General features: G+C 58.0%; 3 protein-coding genes across 18 annotated transcripts in view; 1 reads left to right on the plus strand and 2 right to left on the minus strand.

Moving 5' to 3' along the window:
- MAP3K3 (mitogen-activated protein kinase kinase kinase 3) overlaps positions 1–7596 on the plus strand; it is a 60595-nt gene extending 52999 nt beyond the window's left edge. For both annotated transcript variants that reach the window (XM_042966661.1, XM_042966662.1), the window contains 7 exons: positions 40–132; positions 743–934; positions 1673–1821; positions 2467–2598; positions 3062–3191; positions 3522–3699; positions 4803–7596. In XM_042966661.1, the coding sequence (XP_042822595.1) occupies positions 40–132; positions 743–934; positions 1673–1821; positions 2467–2598; positions 3062–3191; positions 3522–3699; positions 4803–5031 (1103 nt within the window). In that variant the 3' untranslated portion in view covers positions 5032–7596. The remainder of the gene's footprint in view (positions 1–39; positions 133–742; positions 935–1672; positions 1822–2466; positions 2599–3061; positions 3192–3521; positions 3700–4802) is intronic.
- A 1534-nt stretch (positions 7597–9130) lies between these two features.
- Positions 9131–11555, minus strand: LIMD2 (LIM domain containing 2). Its single transcript, XM_042966676.1, has 5 exons — positions 11448–11555; positions 10596–10690; positions 10362–10406; positions 10141–10280; positions 9131–10065 (listed from the first exon to the last, which is right to left on the minus strand). The coding sequence occupies exons 2-5, from the start codon at positions 10635–10637 to the stop codon at positions 9906–9908; spliced, it is 387 nt and encodes a 128-aa protein (XP_042822610.1). The 5' UTR covers positions 10638–10690; positions 11448–11555; the 3' UTR covers positions 9131–9905.
- A 2629-nt stretch (positions 11556–14184) lies between these two features.
- STRADA (STE20 related adaptor alpha) overlaps positions 14185–16488 on the minus strand; it is a 28327-nt gene continuing 26023 nt past the window's right edge. For all 15 annotated transcript variants that reach the window (XM_042966673.1, XM_042966667.1, XM_042966664.1 and 12 more), the window contains 3 exons: positions 15729–15970; positions 15381–15423; positions 14185–15097 (listed from right to left, as the gene is read on the minus strand). In XM_042966673.1, the coding sequence (XP_042822607.1) occupies positions 14945–15097; positions 15381–15423; positions 15729–15970 (438 nt within the window). In that variant the 3' untranslated portion in view covers positions 14185–14944. The remainder of the gene's footprint in view (positions 15098–15380; positions 15424–15728; positions 15971–16488) is intronic.

Here is a 16488-nt window from a genome sequence, read left to right on the forward strand (position 1 = left end):
GATCTACCCAGAAACCAGCGATTCCTCTATCTTATTCAGATCGGGAAACTCAGCTGTATGACAAAGGGGTCAAAGGTGGAACCTACCCCCGGCGCTACCACGTATCTGTGCACCACAAGGACTACAATGAGGGTGAGTGCACCTCCACCCTGCCCCCTGCTGGCTCTCTCAGAACGGACTCAGGTAGAGCTTTGCCACACAAAAGCACTGCCAGGGGCTGGGCCCGGGCACCCCAGACCCCATGTTTCTTTCCTTTATTCCTGAGAAAGTGTGCCCAGACTTGAGGCACTAGAGACTGTGGGGAGATGGGGGAAAGGACGGCATTTGGAAACCAAGATGCTGGCACTGGGAACACTGTCCTTTGTCTGAGCGTGCTGCATGACACCAGCTCTCCAGCGCCCTCTTCTGCCCCATGGCAGCAGACAGAATGGAGCTTCCACAAAGGTTTGATTTGGGATTACCATGCCAGGGAAGACAGACTTCAGCAGTGGATTGGCCTTGTGAGTGATGTGGCACCCGAGGGCCAGCCCCGTGCCTTCCCTTTGGCCAGGGCTTCCTGAGCCATCTGTGGCTGCCTTCTAATTCCTGCTTTTGTCCTGATTCTCAGGGTGCTTGTGACATGAACCATTCTGGCTTGAGTTAGGTGAAAGGGCAAATGGTGACGGTGAATGATGTGACGTGCACAATTAGCCTGGTGGGCAGGGGTCTGACTTGCTCTTCTCTGGCCCCTGCACTCCTTCAGGCAGAAGAACATTTCCCCGAATACGGCGTCATCAAGGCAACCTCTTTACACTGGTGCCATCCAGCCGTTCCCTGAGCACAAATGGCGAGAACATGGGTTTGGCAGTGCAGTACCTGGACCCCAGAGGGCGCCTGCGGAGCGCGGACAGCGAGAATGCCCTCTCTGTGCAGGAGAGGAACGTGCCTACCAAGTGTGAGGAGTGGGCCCTGGCTAGGAGGAGACTGCCCAGGGGGTGCTCAGACAAGCGGCAGGGCAGGAGACCGGTGGTCCACCGGGCTCGTTCAGCTCAGCAGCAAGCTGCTCTGGCCCATCCTCACCACACTGAAAGAGCCTGTGAGTCAGCAGCAGATCCCCTAGGCCTTAGGCCTCAGTCCACTGCTGTGCAACAAGCCACTTCCCCTCTCTGGTCTCTAGTTTGACCATGTTTAACCAGAAGAGCAGTGTTCTCGGTCCTTGCTGTATTAAGATATTTAGGGGGACGCCTGGGTAGCTCAGTCAGTTAAGCGTCTGACTCTTGGTTTCAGCTCAGGTCATTATCTCACAGTTCATGAGTTCGAGCCCTGCATTAGGCTCTGTGCTGATGGTGCGGAGCCTGCTTGGGATTGATTCTCTCTTTCCCTCTCTCTCTGCCCCCCTAAACAAAATAAATAAACTTAAAAAAATATTTAGGGACTTAGGAAATAAAGATATTTGATCAATGCAGAGGAGCATTTAACCATGACGTTAGCTAATCATCTGCTTCTCAGGACTTGGGCCTAATGGTCCAACTGATTGGGGCACTGGGCCTGCTCCAGGTGGGTGGGGATGTTGGGCTGAGAACTAGAGGGGGTCTTGAGCCAGAGGTGCCATCACAAAGCCTCTGGAAACCAAGGCAACATCTCAGTAAATAATGTGCCCGAGCTAATGCTCTTTCCTTCCATTCTCCTGTAGCTCCTAGTGCCCCCATCAATTGGCGCCGTGGGAAGCTCCTGGGCCAGGGTGCCTTCGGCAGGGTCTATTTGTGCTATGACGTGGACACAGGACGTGAACTTGCTTCCAAACAGGTCCAATTTGACCCAGACAGCCCTGAGACAAGCAAGGTACTGCCTTTTGCATGGTCTGGCTTACAGTCCCCCACCCCCTCCCCAATAAAAATGCCTGTCTTGTTGCATAAACTAATTGCTCGAGATGCTGCAGGATCTTTCCCCCATTATTCTTCTTCCCAAGTTCCCTTGCTCTCCACTCTGGCCATGGCTATGGGGCAAAGGGACTGTGGTCCAAAGAGCATCAAACCCTCCAGGGGAGGGATTAGGTATGAGGAACTAATTTGATGCCAAAGTACCAAACCACCCAAACCGAGAGGCAGTGGCCAGTCCTGGCCACGCTCACCAGATGCACAGTCTCTCTCAGCCCTCAGTCCAGGAAGGAGCTTATCTTTGGAGTTCAACTGTGATTGTGGCCTGTACTCCAGTCCGAGTGGACAAATACAGCAGTTACCGTAACTAAGCACCACAGCCCATTCTCCCACCCCACTGCCTGCCCTCTTCCAGCATGGGAATGCTACCGTCCCATGGGCTATCCAGCGTTGTGTCCAAGGGCCAGTTGGGAGAGACTCCTTTGCTCCAGCTGAAGTTCCCGAGGCAGACAGACCCCTCTAAAGTCACTTACTAGGGAAGCTGAGCTGATCCCACATGGGCAGAGCCAGGACCCTGGAAGCCAAGGTGACCACTGAGCCCCTCCCACAGGAGGTGAGTGCCCTGGAGTGTGAGATCCAGCTGCTGAAGAACCTGCAGCACGAGCGCATAGTTCAGTACTATGGCTGCCTGCGGGACCGCGCCGAGAAAACTCTGACCATCTTCATGGAGTACATGCCAGGGGTATGTGCTCCTTGGTGCATGTGGGACACACACAAAGGAGGGCCAGACTTGGGCCGTGGGCTCCGGGGGAGGGGCCCCTTGGACATGCTTCTGATCACTTGAGACACCGGAGGCTCAGGGAAGAAGGTGAGGTGATACTCAAAAGTCAGGGGGGGTCCTCCATCTGGCCACAATGATGGTGTGAGATGTGAAGTGTCCCAGGTCACCCTGACCCGAAGCTTACAGGGTGATTGCACCGTCCAGTAAGTACTGCCTGTAGCTGGTGCAGAGGGCCTTCCCTTCTGGATGCGGGTCACACGTTGCTTGACGGAAGGGCTGCCTCATATTGTTCTCCAAGCAAAGCCTGGTGCATTGCTCATGGTGGGTGGCTAAATCGCTCCTGCTACAATGCTGGGGGCTGGAAATAGCCTTGCCCCTTCCTACCCCTTCCTGAGCTGACTCCCTCTGACTCCTGTGGCTGTAGGGCTCAGTGAAAGACCAATTGAAGGCCTACGGAGCTCTGACAGAGAGTGTGACTCGCAAGTATACCCGGCAGATCCTGGAGGGCATGTCCTACCTGCATAGCAACATGATCGTTCACCGAGACATCAAGGGTGAGCAGGCACAAGCTGTGGGGTCCCCAAGACCTGACCACTTAAGAATTCTGGATTTTCTGAAAAGTGGGACCTTAATTGCTTCTTTGGGGGATTGGTGCAGATTGGTTGAGCACTTTGGGAAAATACTTGTTGGGTGTTGTGCAGTTGTTGGCCCTGGTGATGATCATTTCATGCTGTAGGGCTGAGCCAATAGCGTGTTTCTATTCATGTCCAATTCATGGTAGAGTCCATCCTCTCCAGCAGCCCTGTGACCTGGGAAGGTGGGGGGAAAGGGTGGATGGTAGAAAATGCCCAGAGGGTGGCAGCCTCTGTTCTTTCATGCCTTAGGAGCCAACATCCTCCGAGACTCTGCCGGGAACGTGAAGCTGGGGGACTTTGGGGCCAGCAAGCGCCTGCAGACCATCTGCATGTCGGGCACGGGCATGCGCTCGGTCACGGGCACACCCTACTGGATGAGCCCTGAGGTGATCAGCGGTGAGGGCTACGGAAGGAAGGCAGACGTGTGGTGAGTGCCGGGGACGTGCTGGGATGGCATATCTGTGTCTGGTCTGTAGTGACTCCAACCTAGAAATGAGCTCATTTGAAATGTCTCAGTGTGGTGGGAGGAAGAGGAGGCTCCCCTCCTGGCAGCTGGGTCATATGCAGGGAAGTGGGTGCCTGCAGCAGCCCATAGGGCAAATGCATTGCGTTTTAACCCCAGATAGCACCGGTTTGTTATTGCTGGGAACTTAGGCCACAGAAAACATCCCTAAAGGAAGTAGCACCCATTCTGAAGGCCTGGGTCAGTCTCTAAATATTAGCAAGCTTCTTCCTTTCCTAGCATTCAGATGGCTTGCATTTGCTCGCCCTAACTTTATGTCCATCCTCTGAAAGGGCCTGGAGGTCGTGAGAGCATCTCTTCCCCTCACAGTGTCATTGAGTATGGTTCCCTGAAGGTGCCCACGTACTGACCCCATAACCTGTAAATGTCTCCTTACGTGGCAGAGGGCCTTTGCAGATAGGATTAATTTAAGACTTTTGTGATGGAGAGATTATCCTGGATTATCCAGGTGGGCTCAGAATAATTGCAAAGGTCCTTACAAAAGAGAGGCAGCAGGCCAGAGTGGGTAGCAAGTGATGTGACAGTGGAAGCAAGAAGCTGGAAGGGGACATGAACCAAAGAGTGCTGGCAGCCTCTCCAAGCAGAGCCTCTGAAAGGAGCCATCCCTGCTGACATGTTCACCTTAGCCCATGGAGACTAGTTCTACTAGACTTCTGGTCTCCAGAATAAATTTGTGTTCTTATGCCACTGGGCTCATAGTAATTTGTTACAGCAGCAGTAGGAGACTAATACGGTTATCTCAGAGCTCTTTCTGTCCATGCCTAAGGGATCTCTTCCCCAATCTCAAGACCCCCCCTGAATGGGTATTGGTTGATGAAGCCCATGTAGATGAGGCCAACAGTGCTTTGAGGCCTCTTCTGGCTTTGAGGACTCTGTACAGAGATGTCAACCCTCAGCTTGGTCCATCCTGCCTCAGGGTTTTCTGAGAAAGGCACCTCCTTCCACGGCGATGGGCAGGTTAGGGAGCCTGGGACTGGCCAAGGGGTGATGTGGGATTCTCTCTCCAGGAGCCTGGGCTGCACTGTGGTAGAGATGCTGACAGAGAAACCACCTTGGGCAGAGTATGAAGCCATGGCCGCCATTTTCAAGATTGCCACCCAGCCCACAAATCCTCAGCTGCCCTCCCACATCTCTGAGCACGGCCGGGACTTCCTGAGGCGTATTTTTGTGGAGGCTCGCCAGAGACCTTCGGCCGAGGAGCTGCTCACACACCACTTTGCACAGCTCGTGTACTGAGCTCTTAAGGCACGCTGCTGCCCGCCGCCCCTGCTGCACAGGCATGGGGCTGCTGTGGGGCTCAGCAAAGCTGCTGCTTCTCCCAGGCAAGGCTGTGGACCATGGAGCTCCAGTCCAACCAGCGTTTGTCTATGCCCCTTCCACTGCTGGGGCTCAGAGCCAGGGTGGGGTGGCTGCGGCCTCAAGGACTGGGAGCCCCCAGCCTGCCAGACCCGAGAGCTCCAGCATCCTAAGCTCAGTGTGGAGGGGAAGGGGCTAGGAACAGTGTGCAAAGCACTGAGGGCCTTACCCTCAGGGCTGTGTCCTGACACTGCAGTCGGCACCAGAGCCCCAAGGGTCTTGGGGCACAGGACAGACACAAGGGTCTGAATAGTGTTAACTTTCATGCAGAGTGTTATTTTGTTTCTCCTCCCCATGTCTGGAGACCACCAGGGTGTCTCTGGGCTGGATGAGCCCACCCAAGCCTGAGGTCAAGCCCAGCATCCCACAGCCAATGGAAGGCAGAGGCCTGGGCTGTGCTCTCCCCAGAGCCCCCAGGCCAGCTTTGCCAGTCCCTGTCCTTTACCAAAGATGAATGAAGCAAATGTTTTGCTGCCTTATTCAGGGAAGGAGGAGCCCATCCTGCCTGCTCCCATGACCCTGCACCCCTCCCCCACCCCCAGCAGGGGCCTGAGATGTGGAACTCCCCCACTCGAGGTGGGGAGACCCAGTTTTGTCAATGCAATTGTCTCTGTTTTACAAGTTGGAGTCACTCTTATGCTGTACCCAGTTTCTAAACTGGAGACTCTGTGTGCCCTTGGGCTCTGAGTATCCCTGTTGTGGGCTTGGGCCTTTGGGCTGGATTGGAAAGAGCTGAAGGTAATGGCCTTTGTGTTCCTGACCTGGCACCTGTCTCCCCACTGGAGCAGAAAGGAAGATGGACAGCATGGTGAGGGCACCTGACCCCACTAGCCGCCCTGAGCCCTGGGCAGGCTCTTCTGGATAGCCAGGGAAGTTGTATCGGGTTGTCTGTGAGTTGTGACCCTGCTAGGCCAGAGCCCTCCCTGGTAGAAGGGAGAGCCCATATGATGTCACCAACTGTGTCCCAGACTACCGTCTCTGTTCCTCCTTGGCCAGCCTTGCCCTCCCCCATGAGGTCTCAGCCCCTTTCCCTTCTTGGAGGAGGAATGGTAGCAGGGGTCGGGGAGCCAGTATCTCCAAGCAGCTTAGAGTTGGCCTTATTTACCTCAGCCTGGGCGCTGGTCCTTTCTTCCGGCCCCTCCCCTCCAAAATGTGCCTATTGCTAGAGCTCCTCCCTCCCAAAACCCAGTTCCTTGGGAGTTGTCATTAAAGGAACAACAACAACAACAACAACAAAGCCAGTGCCCAGGGATGGGTCTCTCCAGGGAGCTGGGGATTAGTGCCAGGCAGCTCATTGCCAGCCATGCCCACTTCCCCACGGGCACCAGAACAAGCCAAAGCCTTCGTTGTATGTTGACGATGCACTTTTATGAATGTAGTTTCTATCGCTGTTTTTAGCCTTTTCACATCATGTAATGTGAGGCCTTGTACTTGTTAATTTATATCTCAGATCATATTTGATGGTTTTTATATATATCAATTCTAGATTGTTACAGGTGATGGACGCCTCGAGAGAGAGAAGAGAAAATGAAAGCAGCTGGTTTTGCGGGAATGTGTGCTGCACGGTGCCAGTTGGGCCGAGGCCCCTCTGTTTCCATCCTTGTCCGTCAGGGGCCTGTCAGGCACCTCCAGCCCAGCCCTGTGAAGACAGTGAGCAATGTGCTCCTGTCGCCACCTCGGCCCTTGCCCAGGGTGGGGACTGGCCCCTCATCTTGACCAAAGCTGCCAGATGGCAGCTCGGCCTCTCCACGACCCCGTCCTGACGGCTGCAGCACTCTTCTTGGGCCCACATCCCTGTGCCCAGTCCCTGTGCCCCAAGAGGAAACAGAGCACAGTGCCCTTGCCGCAAGACGACTCTGTGTGTCCCAGCTTCAGGCTCTCACAGAGCCCCACGCCCCGGGGTCTTACCTCACAGGGAATGGGTTTTAAAAGTGAATTTACAAACAAGCCAACAAACGCTGCACTCCAAAAAACAAAAGACCCTGACTTTTTTGTGCCAAAAACTGTGGACATGCTGGCTCAGCATCCTCAGGACCAAGCTGTTGCTTAATTTTAATTTATTGTCTTTATATTAATTAACCCAGATGACAAGTTGTGGGCCTAGGACAGCCTGGGCCCAAAGATTCTGAAAGGCAGCCCCCTAGCAGCCCCAGGCTTGCTGTGGGAAGGGCCATGCTGCCATTTGCTCATCATTCCATGGGCTATGCCGGCCTTGGCCAAACCTTCACGGAGAGGTCAAGGCTGGGGACGGTCCACACCCTGCCACCCTCCTGCCCCTCCCATGCCCCTCCCGTCCCCCTCACTCTGTGTCTGTGTCTGAATTGTGGATCGTGCAGAAGAACCTGCAGCCATAGTTATTTGACTATATCTCGACCGAGGGCTTGCAGTGCAAAGCCAGGCCAGTGTCGCGCATTACTTACAATAAAAGGGATCATTTATACCCAAGGGGTCCTGTGGAAATGCTTTTGGTTGAGGTGTGGAGTAGGTGTTTGCCTGGGAGGAGCCAGCTATGGTGCCCGACAACCAGCTTGGGTCCCTCAGCAGGAAATTTGACTCCAAGAGGGGTCCTAGGAGGGGATGACTTGACTGGTACCACTGTTAGCTCAGAGGTGGCTCCCCTCTTCCCCCCACTCCCAGGAGCTCTGCTGAGGGTGCTTCTATCGCAGCTGATTATCAAGGTGGTATACTACTGTCAGCCCCACCTGACCCAAGTGTCACCACTGGCTGGGTTCCCAGGACTTTTGTGGCCATCTAGTAGTCATCCCGCTGCAGGTATGTACTCCCCAGAGCCATATCCTTGCAGGGCAGAGTTCAGGTACCTCCAGGAGCCACCTCTCTGGCATCTCCCCCTGGTCTGCCTGCTGCTGGTGCTTAGCTCAGAGCCAGGAGAGACTGTCCTTGTCCCCACCTGAGACCTCCAGTGCAGAATTTGGGCCTGCTTTGCATGAGGCTATCAGCTCTCATGCTGAGGACCCAGTGCCAACTCTGCTGAGTGGTAGCTCTACTGCTTCGAGGGGCAGGGTCCACCCCAACACAGCACAGTGGCCCATCTGCCACTGGAATTTGAGTCCCAGCTTCCTATCCTGTCCTATGGCCATGAGGTCATTTAGGAACTTGAGTTGTATGGGGCGGTGGCAGCAAATCCCCCAGGAGTCAGCCCTCTTGTTCCATCAGTTCAGGTAGCCCACAGGCAGTTTGGGGGAAATCAGGACAGTTGGGTCTGAGACAGGACAACCCAGATTTCCTGCCTGTAATCCGCTGGGGGTGGGGTGGGTCTCAGTTCCTCCAAGCTTGCAGTATTCGCCCTGCTGTAAACTGGTGTCCCTCAGAGCAGCACAGGAGCTGTTTCTCCTTGAACTACATGGGAGTGACCATGGCTGCCCCACTCCCCAGAGCTTGAAAAAGCAAGGGGAAGATAACAGATGGGGAAGGGCACAGAGAACCAGAAACCCTTTAACAGCACTTGCTGAATCTGCTGGTTTCCACCAGCCTTTGTTGATTTCTAGGGCAAAGGGGGTCTAGGCAAGGACAAGAAGGGTTCTGCCTTGCAATAATATACTTAAGTGCAGTGAGGCCGGGCTCCACATCACCTGCTGATGGCCTGACCTCCTCCTTCTTCTTTTTTAATAGGCTCCACACCCAATGTGGGGTTTGAACTCACAACCCTGAGATCAAGAGCCACATGCTCTACCAACTGAGCAAGCTAGGCACCCCAGCCTGACCTCAATTTTTCAACCGACGTGGAGTTTCAGTTTTAAAGCCACTCTGGGTACGACAGCATGGACACCTGGCTGTTGAAAAAGGAGCACCCCCTTTTTCTCAGGCTGGCTGGTATTTCCCTGACACCCATTTCTCAGCCCCATCCCACCCCAATCAAGTCCAGGAGTGCTCTAGGCTGACCATGTCCCCTGTCCCCTCTACATGACTAGTCTGTATCTTTCCTGCCACAAAGCCCCCCATCAGGCCACATAATACAGAGTCAGGATCTGTTAAAACATGTTTAAAACAGGGTTGATCGCAACAGTCAGAACCGGCAGCAATAGGGGACAAGAGGAGGGGAGCATGGCCAATGCCAGCCCCCACCCAGCCAGTCTCTGTGGCTCTCAGCCTGGCGGTGCTTTAGCTTCCGCTTCTTGACTCCGGTGGTGCAAGATGGGTCCCCAGCCCCACTGGGCATGCCCTGCCTCGCCTCTGGGGCCGGGGGGGGGGGGGGGGAGGGCAGGGCTAATCAACTTCCCCCTCCACTCCCCCACAGGGCCTTGGTGGGCATTCTGTGAGGCCCAGCGAGGGCACGCTGGCTCTCCTTCCTCCAGTCTCCATGGCTCAGGACCAGGCTAAGGGCAGAGGTAGATGGGGAGATGTGGGGGCCACAGAGGGCCCCAGGTGGCAGTGAGGGAGCTTGGGACCCTGAGGGGGGCATGCTGACTCCTTGCTGGAGAAAAGGCACCTAGATAGGGAAGCTGGGCTTGGGGACCTCCCAGGGGGCCATAGGGTGAGGTGGGGTAGGCTGAAAGAAGTAGGAAGCAGGGTGGTGAGAAACCCCCAATCCTGATTCCCAAACCACCACCACCCACCCCCAGGGAGAATGAAAGAATCCTGGAGCTCTGCCCCCCCAACCCTCTGCCTGAGCAAGATGACCTTATCCCCCTCCCACCCTGCCCCCCAACCGGAGCCCAGGTCCAATCTCTTTCCCACCCTTCCCACTGCCCCACTCCAGGCCCTCTTCTACGGAGGGGGTGGACAGCAGAGGGGCCTCAGGCCGTCTTGGTGCCGGCGTCCACCTCCTTGTGGGCCCAGAGCTCCTTGTGCTGCTTCCGGCCAAAGCCCTCATCATAGTTGCCTTTGCTCTTAAACAGCTGCTGAAAGTGGGGCTTGCAGTAAAATTCCCCGTGCAGTGCTGCGTAGCTGCCCAGGCTGCAGAAGCAGAACAACTGTGGTCAGGTCAGGTGAGGGCTGGCGGGCGAGGGCAGGGGCAGGGCAAGGGCGCACCTCAGCTTGGTGTGACAGTGCTTGCAACAGAAGCAAGAGTTGTGGAAAATGAGCTTGTCCGCCACCAGGCGCTCCATAGGGTACACGGTCTTCTGGCAGGCGGCACAGCTCTCCTTCACCTGGGCCCGAAGGCTGAAGGACTGTCCCGGGGAGAGAGTCAGCTGGGGGCCTGACGCATGCCCATCCCCTTCTCCCCCAACACCCGGGTCTCAGGGCCCTACCTTGGAGCGCTGGACAGTGCTGCTGCCACCGCTGCCTTTGGCTTCCTATGGGAGAGGGCCAGTCAGGGCCAGGTCAGGAGGGATGCCCCAGATCATTGCTGGGGTCACAGGCCCAGATCCCAGGGGCATGGGGGCGGGGCAAAGGGTGGCAGGCAAACCCGCCGCCCCTCACCCCTTCACCCCCAGGCCAGACGCCTGCGGCGGCGGGGGTCTCCCACCCCGCTGATCACCTACATGAGAGGGGGTGGCCTGGGCAGCTCCTGCAGCCTGGTACATGGCTCGGTGGAGGTGATGGAGGCCCCAGGTAGAGACGCGGCACCCGCTGGGTTCTGCAAGGGGAAGTCGGTGGGTCGGGCCCCACAAGCCCTTCCCCAGCCTGCAGGGTGGGGTGGGAGTGTTTACAGGCAGGGGGCTGGGGGGCTGCGGTTGGGACTTTCCCTAAGTCATTTCCTGTTGCTCTGGGTCTTGCCACTTCCGCCCCCCACCCACCTCCCCCTTCGCCCGCCCGCCCCCCACGCTGCTCCCCGAGGGGCAGGGGTCCCTGAGCTTAACCAGGTGTGGGGGAAGAACGGAGACAGCCGGGGCGGCCCGGGGAGGGGGCACCGCGCAGCCGCCGTGAGCCGCCCGGGACCCCGCCTGGATGAGGGGAGGTCAGGGGCAGGCGGGCCAGGCGGGGCCTCGGTGAGAATCCGCTGGCCCCGCCTGACCCCGGCCCGACGCTGCTGAGGCCGCGGGCGCCCACCGCTCGGCCGGCCCAGCCCCTGGACAGCGCTCCCCGGCCGTGCCGCCAGCCCCGCCCGAGCCGCCGCCCGCGCGCCCCGCTTCTCGGCTCCGGGGCCCGCGAGGACGGGACCCTAGACCCGGTACCCCCGCGGGCCCCACCATGGGGCTTCGGCCCCGTCCCCGCTTGGAAGCCCGCCCGGGAGGACGGTCGCTGGTCCCGGAGCCCCGGCCGAGAGCGACGGGCGCAGGCGCTGGGCGTCGGGACCCCCGCGGGCGGCGGCCCTCGCGCCTGCACCCCCACCTCGGCGCCCGGGTTCGTGAGGCGGATGCAGGCCCCCTCCCCGGCCCGTCCGCGGGTCTCACCGGGGCCCCGGCCTGGGCTGCGGGGTGGGGGGTCGGTCTCCGGGGGGCGCCTCGGGTGCGAGGAGGGCGCGGGCGCGAGCTGCCGCCGCTGCCAGTGGTCCCCGTGCGGCCGCCGCCGCCACCGCCTTATCGCGGCACCGCCCCCGCCGGCCCCCGCCCCGCGCCCGCCCATTGGCTCCGCCGCGCCCGGAGCCGCCTCCGGGGCCCCCGCGCCGCCGCCGACCCCCTCTGCGCTTTGTCTTTCCCTCGCTCGCCGTCCCCTGCCTTTGTCTGCCCCCCGCCCCGACCCCGCGCTCCCGGCACTCGCACCATCCCCGCGGGCCCCGCGCTTTGCCCGCCGCCCCGTCGGTAGGTCCGCTCCCGACCGAGGCCGGGACTGGAGCCGGAGGATACCGCACGCCTCCGGGCGCGGACGAGTTCAGGTTGAGATGCCGGGGGGTCCCGGGACAAATGGCACTCCCGGCGACGCCCCTGGGGCGAAAAAGGATAACCGGAGTGCCCCTGGGCCTTTAGGTGCCTCAGTTTCCCCCGGTTGGCCCTCGGGCCCGCCCGGATCTCCGTGGGCGCTGAGGTTTGACAGACCCCGCGGGGGCGGCCCGGTCCCGGCTCCCACGCCCCCGCCGGCCGCGGAGTCCTCCCGCCGCCAGGGGCCGCCCCCATACGGCCGCCCGAGGAAGGTGGCCGCGGCGGCTGGCACGCGGTCCAGCCACGCGAGGCTGCGAGGCCCGGCGCCCCTGTGTCCTGTCACCTTGGGGCGCGGGCTCACCGAGTGCCAGTCTACACGAGAGGTCCAGTGGACGACCCCCACTCCCCAGCGCCTTCTCGCGCGACCCCATAGACAAGGGACCCGGGATCACCAAAGGCAGCAGCCCTCCAAGGCCCGCCGTCCTAAAACGTTTGTGGCCGGTTTTTGTGGCATTAGTCACCCCAGGTTCCTGCGGGCGGGCACTATTGCCTGCGAGAAATCAGGGGCTCCCCCCTTCAGGGAAGGAAATTTACATCCGTCAAACAAGCAAATCTCGGTGTCCCCTGACCCCATTTAACACAAGGGAGCGAGGCCTGAAGATGTGAAGAGCAGCAGGGCCGGTGCCAGAAGCCAGGCCTCCAGCCCCTCTGGCCCAGCCGGCTGCCGTGCCTCCAGCACACAGCACAGGTCCAAGGCACCCAGGAGGCAAGTGGCTGGCACCTGGTCGGGGTGGAGCCTCAGCTGTGCCCCACAGGTGGGGCCCTGGCTTCTTGGATGACCTCTGCTGGGAGATCGGGGTCTAAATGGCCCCAGGGACTGCTGGGCTTTGCCTGATGTCTGGCTGGAAACTGTTTCACCACACAGCCCTAAACATAGCTTGTTCCCACACTGTGGCAGGAATAGAACTGGTGGCTCCAGAGCGCAGCCCACACAAGCATCAGGGAACAGAACAACTCAGCGCCTCCGTGCCTGGCAGGGGAGGGAGGGAGGCAGCAGGCTTCCCCAGCCCCCAGCTAGCTGTTCCCTTGGCTCCCTCAGGGCCCCCACACTGCAACTGGCTTTCCTCCCCAGCCTCCCACTTCTCCCTAGAGGAGATATATGTTTGGGTGGAGCTGTAGGCCCAGGACTCCCATGATGGTTTGTGTGTGTGTGTGTGTGTGTGTGTAACTTCAAAAATTGTGTTGTGTGCATCTTTCCCGGCAGCTGGCACAGAGGTCATCAAATTCTCAAAGGCTGCCGCCCTGCTGCACCAAGGTGCAGCAGGGAGCAGGCTGGGTGGACAGCAGACACCCAGCAGCAGCCTGGGCCCAGAGGTGGTAGGGTCTGCAGACAGCTACCACAGAAGCAGCAGGCAGCCTGGGCACTAAGGATGAGTGGAGAGCAAGGTGAAGAAAGCAGTTCAGAAGGAAAGAAAAACAGGCTGATAATGGTGTTGAGAAAAGGGAACTTGAGGTTTCAAGAAAAAAAAAAAAAAAAAAGAGCTGGGCAAGAGGAAGGAGGAAGGCTGGAAATAAATGTGACCTGGCCTCCACCTCATAGTGGGGATGGGATCGTTCCCTTCACCTCAACTGCTGTAACTGCCCAAAGGAAGGGGGGGGGGTGGTATTTTTCTTTTAAACTGGAGTTACAATTTCTGAGGGAAGGGAAAGTGAGAGCATTTGATGGTTCAAAGCAGCTTCAAGCAGAGAAGAGGGAGGGGCACTTCCTTCACCTGAAGTTTGAAGTGCCTGGGCTGGGGGGGGGGGGGCGGGGGGCTCGCCAGGCCCATGCACCTGCAGGCCAGGCAGCACCATGGAGACCCAGGTCAGAGTCTTCCCACCCTTGCCGGCCACTAGCCAGGATGACAGAGAGGGGACAGGTCTGGCTCTTAGGTTACCTGCTCTTTGGGTATTAGTTCCAGCGGTAAGGAGACACTGCAAAGTCATGTTACAAAACAAAACCCTCTACCTCGTTTCCTGCCAAAGGTAAGCCTCTTCTGCCTGGACTCCTAGCGGCCCAGAAGTGGTCCCACACGTAGAAGGGCTGGTCTTTAGCACCTAGACCTTCCCAGCCCCAAAGTGGTTTGATGGCCACAGGCTAAAATGAATAGTCAGGTGATACATCTATTACGGGTTTTAAAAGAAACTGGCATGTTGTGAGGCTATCTAATGAAAGCGGTCATGGTCGGGCTTCCACGTGCACCCGTGGGACCACTCTTGGATGGCAGAATGTGGCACTGAAGGACTCCCATCTGAGCCTGTAAGGCCAGCACACAGCAATGCCACTCTCCAATGGGTTCTCTGAAATGTTTAATTTGTTCTGGCAATGAAACTAACGTGGCATAAGGACTTAAGTCCTCAGGCTAGGCAAGACACTGTGGCCTTGGAGAAAGCCTCAAGGAGGCTGGCAGGAGGCAGTAAGATGGTGTGAAAGGGATGAGCTGCACAGATGAACTATGGGAAGGCTTTAGGTGTTGGGGCACAAGTGATGAAAGGGGTGAGGATGGACTGCCCCAGCCTTGACCTGGTGCTTAACAAGAAAAAAAATGCCCTTCCCTTCAATTACCAGGGAGAGGCCTGGGGGCTGGAGAGGGGGGGCAGGTGGCTTATTGCTTACCCCTCCACGGACCTCTAAGATCTGAGAGCAGAGGGAGAGAATGCAATAGGCTGGTAGGACAGCTACAGTGAGAAGAGGAAGTCACACAGTCCCCAGGTCAAGGAGTCAAACCCTGGGCTTGGCCTTTAGCCTTCCAGGGCCAGAACAGCATCTCTTTCTTCTGAAGAGGTTGCCTGAACTCCCAGGATGGAATGTCAGATTTCTGGCCTCTGATCACCGGTTGCTGGGATTCCCTGGTGTCTCAGAAGTCCTGGAGCAGTAAAAAAGGTTTCTCTCCAAGAATTTCTCTCCCAGTGAGTAAGCGGCCGACTCTCCTGGCAGAAATGTCTTTTCTACCCAACCTGCACCCGGGAGGGTGGGAGTGTGGCCGGCCCTCAGAAAGGGCCCCTGAGGCTCACATGTTCCAGGACTGAGAACGTGCACCTTCTTCGGAGGCTCAGAACTCCCAGTCGTCCACCTCCAGCTCTTCCAGGTTTGTCACCAGGCCAAAGATCCCGCTGTGATCCTGAGGCTGACTGCCCTCAAAACTGGTGATGGGGGTGACAGGGCGAAGTAACTCAGGCAAGGCCTCTGAGGCGCGCCGCTTGATCTGAGGGAGGAGAGGCAGTTAGGGGTGGATCCTGTTGCTCTGGGTCCCAGGACACCATCAGGCAAGAACTATGGCCCCGTGACAGTTGGACTGTTAGAGCCAAGAATCTCTATGAGAGGAAGGCACAGCGCCTTTAAGGGGCTTCAGAAAACTGGGCATTTCTCTTTGATTCAAAGGGAGGAGGAGAGAACACCTAAGGACCCCGAAGCTAAGGGGGTTGAGGGTCGTTAGAAGCATAGGCAAGAAGAAAATCCCAGGGAGCCTCAGGAGAGTGCTACCATACCTGCTTGAAGAAAGAGTGGCTCAGGAGGGTACTGGCACTTGGTCTGTGGAGAAAGGGGAGGAGAGCCCAGCATTACCCCTGTGCCCCAGGATTCCCGAATCCTGCTGCTCACACCTTATCCCCAGGCTCCCTCTGCTTCTTCCCTCAGCTCTAGAAGAAACAACAGCCTGAGCTACCCAGGTCGCTTCTTAGCAAACCGTTGTGTCGATCCCTCTGGCCGCAGGAGCTCGGGACTCCTCCAGGAACCCAGCCCTCCACAGAACAGATGAATCCTCTCAAACCCTGCCTTCGACCCCCCAGGCCCTCTCTGCCCCCCACAAAGCCCAGCTCCCAGCCCACAGGAAATACCTTACGTCTGGACTACGCTGAAGGCACTGCTCCACAAAGTGATGGAAGTGGGGGGAAAAGGTGCGGTGATAGGGGTGGGAGGGCGAGTCGCCATTGGAGGTCCTGGGGGTGCTGGTGGCCAGGCTGTCACTCAGGCCAGAGTTGGCTGCTGAGCGTGAGGTGCTCATGGTCAGCTCCTCGGCAGGGATGGTGCTGGTGTCCAGCAGGCAGGGTACGGTGCCATTCAGCTTCTCCAGCAGCATCTGGGGAGGACAGAGCCAGGACGCGGGCTGGAGGGGGGGGGCCCTGGAAGATCTATGGAGTTTCTTCACAAATACACTTTTCCCAGTATACAAGTGTGGTTTAGGGGAGCAGAGAAAAGAAAAGCGGAGTAAGTCTAGTTTTCTCAAAGGTATGCTGGCCACTGGCTCCGCAGCCATACCCCAGCTCAGCCAAAGGGAAGAGGAGGAGAGGGCCTGCAAGAATGCACCCTTCGCCATGGCTGCAAGGAAGGTCCCTGTCTTCTCTCTCGTTTATAAGACTTCTTCACGTCCTTTTAACTGTAGAGCACTCACCCTAGGGTGAAGGCGGCTGTCAGGTCATTGTCTTTGGAGTCCAGCCCCAGTCTCTTGTGCCCAGGTGGTTCGGGAGGGGTGTGTTACACAGCGCCTGCCAGGCACGCCCTGGGTTGTCGCTGCACGGGAGCAGGGTGCCCAAGGGCCGACTAAGCTTGGGCAGCTGTGCCACAAAGTCCTCTGATGCCACACATGCAAAACAGCCC

Source organism: Panthera tigris, chromosome E1 (assembly GCF_018350195.1).
Source record: "Panthera tigris isolate Pti1 chromosome E1, P.tigris_Pti1_mat1.1, whole genome shotgun sequence".
NCBI lineage: Eukaryota > Metazoa > Chordata > Mammalia > Carnivora > Felidae > Panthera > Panthera tigris.

Bases quoted from the DNA above. Each gene is read 5' to 3' on its own strand.
- LIMD2 (XM_042966676.1), bottom strand. From the start codon at position 10,637: ATGTACCAGGCTGCAGGAGCTGCCCAGGCCACCCCCTCTCAT. The intron at 10,281-10,361 runs GTAGGGCCCTGA...TCCCCGGGACAG, and splicing joins GCACTGTCCAGCGCTCCAAG to TCCTTCAGCCTTCGGGCCCA. The intron at 10,066-10,140 runs GTGCGCCCTTGC...CTGCTTCTGCAG, and splicing joins CACTGTCACACCAAGCTGAG to CCTGGGCAGCTACGCAGCAC.